This window comes from Rhizophagus irregularis, chromosome 23 (genome assembly GCF_026210795.1).
Source record: "Rhizophagus irregularis chromosome 23, complete sequence".
NCBI lineage: Eukaryota > Fungi > Glomeromycota > Glomeromycetes > Glomerales > Glomeraceae > Rhizophagus > Rhizophagus irregularis.
In genome coordinates this window covers 1,413,633-1,419,632 of record NC_089451.1, presented here as the reverse complement: position 1 = coordinate 1,419,632, position 6,000 = coordinate 1,413,633, and the positions used below count along the sequence as shown (strand labels likewise).

The following is a 6,000-nucleotide window of genomic DNA, read 5'->3' as shown; positions in this document are numbered from 1 at the left end:
TTTAAAAATCAATTTACTTTCTCTTAAAATACATGTCCTTTTGAGCTTAAATTATTAATATATATATATAATAGATAGACATAAAAAAAAAAACTTTCCTATAATTTCCTAATATATAAAAAAAAAACACAACCTGAAAAAAGAAAACAAACCAAAATCATCTCTCTCATCCATCGAAAAGAAACCCTACCTTTTTTTTTACGAGAAGAAAGAAAAAAAAATATAGAAATCATGAATAACGATACAATAGCAAATGCAACAGAAGTACCTTCAGCATTAACATTTTGTGACTGGCGTATAGAAGTATATAATTGTGTAATGAGTGAATTATGGGTAGCTCAAGTAACAGTCTCAGTTATAAGTTATTTTATACTTGCAATATCTGGTACATTTGTTTTTGGTTATCGTTATAAACATATGTGGAAAGGTTTATTCGTCGATCATGGTCATGGGATTAGACCTTTACCTGTAGATAATTTATTATTCTTTTGGACTATCGCTTGTTATCTTAGAGGTTTACATTCTCTATTAATGTTAACAAACGCATATACTCGTTTCTGGCAAAAGGAATTCATGCAAGAAATTGGTTGGACTATGCTTTGCTATGGTGGTATACTTTATCTCGTAGGTAAGTTTAAAAAACCTTAATTTATTTATTTTATTTATTTATTAAAAAAGGATCGACTTGATTACATACTTTCTTAAGCTTAAAAATATCATATCGAAACTTAAACTATTAAAGAGTGACGAGTTAAAACTTATATAAAGGATTGACTTGTGACAAATTTAAACTTCAAATTATTAAGGAATGACTTTAGTTAATAATACCCAAACATTAATATTACCCAAACATTAATAATACCATCATCTTTTTTTAGGTATCATATATACAATTCCGGTAAATTACACGCGTGGAAAAGCAACTTTAAAAATTGAAACAAAAAAAGATTCTCTAAGTTATTTTACTTCGCGTGAAATTTATATTCCAACACCAAACACTTTAAATATTATCCTCGGTCTATGGTGTTTATATCCAACAGTAACAGCTTTACCTTTTGCTATATTATCAGGTTTATCAAGAGATCATGGTAATGCTGCTGCTGCTGCTAGATGGACTGGTGCTCAATATATATCATATATAATTTTTGATTCATCTTTTGCTCTCATTGGTGCTTATTATGGAATTCATTTTATGTTGATTTTAAGAAATTCGATGAAACAATTTTCAAGACGTTCAGGAGGTTATTATCAATCTCACAGTAATGCTACTCGTTCAGCTCTTGATCGTCTTAAATATACTATGACATATATTGCAGTTTTACCAATGATTTCGGCTCCTTGGTGGGGAATTTTTGGAATTTTTCATGATACTATATTAAGTTCAATTAACGGTGTAAATATTTTTTTATCAACTATGTGGCATATTGGAGGTGCTCAACCCTTAATAGCCGTAACTCAATATATTTTGGCGAAACGTGTTTATCAACATTTTACTGGTCAAGTTCCGGCTTCTGATGATGTGAATTCAAGTACAAATTCTTCTTCAGCTGATACAAGAAAGAGCGCTTTAAGTCCTGTTACTCCAACTTTTCCCGTTACTATGAGTTCTGCCGTAATAAAACAAAATCAACAGAATCATCGAACAAGTGATTCTTATGATATGGAAACACTTCAAAGTAAATTTGAAGGAATTAATTTATCATTAAAAGATGATGGTTTTCCTGATTGGGATAATTTGGAAGTTCAAAATAACGATGGTCGAAATTCCAATAGCGAACGCAATGTCGTATAGTATAGTAAATATAACTAAAAAAATTTTTCTTTTCATGACCAATCAAATGCATAATTTATATTTAAACAAAGAGCTCTTTAATCAGACAATCAATTTTTCCTTTTAATGTAATACATCATTAATTAACGGAATTAAGTATGCGAAAAAGAAGAATTTTAATTTATTCTACAATGGACAAATATGCATCATTTTATATCATTCACTTTTATATTTTCTTGCGTATATATAATTTCTCCATTTACAAATTTTTTTTTTATTCTTGTAATTCTTACCATTTTTTTTCTTTCTTTGTATTTACTTTTCAACCAATCATTTTTTATGTAAAATATCGATTCAGTTGTGTTTTTTTTTTATTATTCTATTTTTATATCATAAATTTTTATAAATATTTACATACACATACTTTTTTTTTTTTTATATACTATTTTAAGCATTTTCTAAAAAAAAAAACTTTTTGAATATAGACGTGAAAGAATCAAATCAAATAAATTTCTCGTGGAGCGGGGGATTAAAAATTTTTTTTAAAAAAAATAATAATATAGAAGAAAAGAGCAAAAAAGTGGGAAATAAAATTTTTTTTTAAAGGAGGAAAAAAAAAATTAGAATTTTTGTTTATATATTTTTTTTTGTAGATTTTTTTTTTTCTTTTCCTATATATATATTTTTTTTTATATTTTTAATTTCCCGCTCTTAGGCTAAAAAAAAAAAAAAATAATTTTGATTCTTTCACAAATTTTTTATTATTTTTCAATTTTTTTTTATTATTGCATTCACAACAACAACAACACACACACACACACACAACACGATCATATCAAAAAAAAACGACAAAAAAAAATTTAACAAAAAAACAAAAAAAGAATCTTTTATGTTTTCTTTTTGCATGTATTTTTTTTTTTTTTATTATCTATTATATATATATATATTTTAACTTACTCAAACTTTTTCTTTTACCTTATTCTTATTTTATCAATTTCAATTTTATTATTATCAATTTTATTTTTTTTTATTCCATTTTTTTATTTTTCAATATTTTTTTTTAAAAACAAGCTGAGGTGGCACTTGGCAAAAAAGATATTTACAATTTCTTTATTTTATTTTACATTAACGTTCAATTTAGTTTCTTTTTTATGAAAGTTTCTTTAACTTTTTTATTTTTTTTGATAACATAGTAATCTAAAAAATATGTTCTTTTCAATTTTATGAATGTTCTTTTTCAATTTTTATGAACGTTCTTTTCAATATAATGAACGTTCTTTTCAATTTATGAATGTTCTTTTTTTTTAATAATAATTAATTAATATCAGATATGTACTTTGATCTCTTTATAATTTGTGAAATTTTTTTTTTTTTTTTACAAGTTCAATTCAATTCATTCAATTTCGGTTATTTAATAAAAAAGATAATGTTTTTATTAATTTTTTAACAACTTTTTGTATTGTGTCTTAAAAAAGTAATTTTTTATCGTTTCATATTGCATTAATTTTTTCATAAATTATTGCGTCTTAAAAAGTTGATTTTTTCGTTCGTTTTATATTGCGTCTTAAAAAATTAAATTTTTTCGTTTTATATTGCGTCTTAAAAATGAACTTTTTTTCGTTTTTATATTGCGTCTTAAAAAATTAACTTTTTTTTCGTTTTTATATTGCGTCTTAAAAATTAAATTTTTTCGTCTTAAAAAAATAAATTATTGCGTCTTAAAAATTAATTTTTTTTTCGCCTTATTTTTGCGTAATTAAAATTTTCGTCTTAAAAAATAAATTATTGTGTCTTAAAAAAAGATTTTTCGTCGTAAAAAAATGTTTTCATCTTAAAAATAAATTTTTTCACCGTAATCTTGAAATGTATTAGATAATAATATTTTTTGTATTAATAAATAAATTTTTTTATTCGCTTATATATATATATATATATATATATTAATATTATATATATTAATATTATATATATACATTTATTAACGCGTAAAAATCCGACATTGCAAATAAAACTTACGTTACTCTTGGTATATTTGTCATATTTTTACTACGTTATTCTACGTAGTATCTATGTTGTAATGATGTTGGTCTACGTTGTAGTCGTTGTATGATGTGATATCAACTAATTTATTAAATTTATTAATCAATTTTAAAAATCAATTTAATCAATTACCGATAAATCAAAAGAAGCATAATTCTAGTCTTAGATTATTATAAAATGACATTATTTTCATTGTTTTTAATACTAACCTTGTTTTTAATACTAACCTTTTAATACTAATCAATATTTGAAATAAAAAATGACAAATTCATTTAAAAAATGACATTTTGAATAAAAAAAACAAAGAAATCCTTTATACTTACACGGTACCTTTCAATGATTGGATGAAATTATTTACCATATGGGTAGATCATATGAAGATTATATATATATACTGAAATTTTTTAACTCAGTAATTTTTCTTTTTTTTGTTTTCTGTTTATTGTTTATAAGAAAGTTTTTTTTTTTTTCTTTATCAAACAAATAAATTTTTTCTTCTTTATTTAAAATGAAATCTTTTCTTTGTTCATATATCAAAAATGTCATAATGTTCATAATGTTTAATGTTTAATGTCTATCATCAAAAGTTTCAGGATGAAAAAGAAAAACATTTGACGAATTTATTTATCATCATCAGGATGTTACAAATAACATGATAATCATTATATTCATTAATAATGCTTAATGCATGAAATATATTTTCCGATAAATAATGTAATGTAATATAATATTTTTTTCTTTAAGAAACAACAATAAAAAAAAAAGTTTTCTGATTTCATTGTCATTATTTACTATAAACTTTATTATTAAAAAAGAAAGAAAGAAACTTTTTTTCTTTTTTAAGTCATACGACCCATACGTAGTAAGTAGTAACAACAATGTAACAAGAAAAAAAAATTTAAAATTTAGAAATTTTTATTTCCATTAAAATTCCGTTAAATTCCGTAATCTCATCTTTGCAAAGTTAACTTGTTTAACTTGTTTGTTTTAATTTTTAATATTTAAATATTTAAAATATTTATTTATTTATTTATTTATGTCATGTTATTTTATCTTGTTACGTTATCTGTTTTTTTTTTTGATATGGGCTGTTTTATTTATATTAAATATTTATTTAAATATTATTGAGTCTTTAAAAAAACTTTAGTAAATCTTTAAATTTTTTTCATCAACCTTTTACTGTGTTTACTGTGTTTATTGATCTTCACCTTAAAAACCTATGCACATGGTAACACGGCTTCTCTATTTGATTTCATTATTTTTGGATAACAAGGGAACCTTTTCTTTATGAAGATCCTTATAAACTATTAGTAAATCATAATTTTCAACGAAGATGAAACATAAAAAAGAATTTTGGAATTTTGAAAATCTGGTTCTTCGTTTGGGTTTATTCCAAAAAAATAAAATTATTGTAAATCAAATTAAAGGAAATGATCCACTAAAATTTCCTTCTGTAAATTATGACCTACATGGGCCAATCATTTAAAATTCACGTGATTTAATCGTCACAATTAGCGTCATTAGCGTTACTATTAGGACGAGGTCATCATCCAAATGTACCAATCAATCAAAACTAAGGAAATATATATTGTAAATCAAATCTTCTTTTTTATCGTATGACTTTGATACTATTTTCTTTAATATTTCTTTATTAACGAATTGGACAAAGAATTTATTTCATATTAGATCATTATTAATTGACTTTGTAGCAATAATAGCAATAATCAATTGTAATTTATCCAATTTATCTATAAAAAAATTATAGCGTTGTCGGACCGATTCCCGACATCCATTTTCTCGGCATAACCTTTTCACCGACAACAATTTCCCGAAAAGACAAATTCCTGAGTGGACATTTCCTCGAAAAGCATTTTTTCCTGACCATGACATTATCTCGACATGAAATTTTCCTGAAACCAAATTATTAAAAAGGATTGAGTATACAATAAATAACAATAAAATAATAATACATTATAACTGATAAATCGCAAATATTTATTAAAATATTCTTTTGCGAGACTACACAAACAATGTTTTACAAATAGACATACAAAATAATAAACTGAGCAAAATAATCAATTTAGAAAATAATTGTTGACCATTTCATATTTTTTTTGTCATTAATATCTAATACTTTTTAAATATTTCGTTAACGTTAATTTTTCAAATTAAATAAATTTGACGATATT

The 6,000-nt window shown here is 23.3% G+C and overlaps 1 protein-coding gene across 1 annotated transcript; it reads left to right on the top strand.

Moving 5' to 3' along the window:
* Window positions 1-231: 231 nt before the first annotated feature.
* On the top strand, window positions 232-2,384 carry OCT59_015270 (uncharacterized protein; the record flags this gene model as incomplete). Its single annotated transcript, XM_025312662.2, has 2 exons — window positions 232-628; window positions 879-2,384. The coding sequence occupies 2 exons, from the start codon at window positions 232-234 to the stop codon at window positions 1,790-1,792; spliced, it is 1,311 nt and encodes a 436-aa protein (XP_025188973.1). The 3' UTR covers window positions 1,793-2,384.
* Window positions 2,385-6,000: the final 3,616 nt, after the last annotated feature.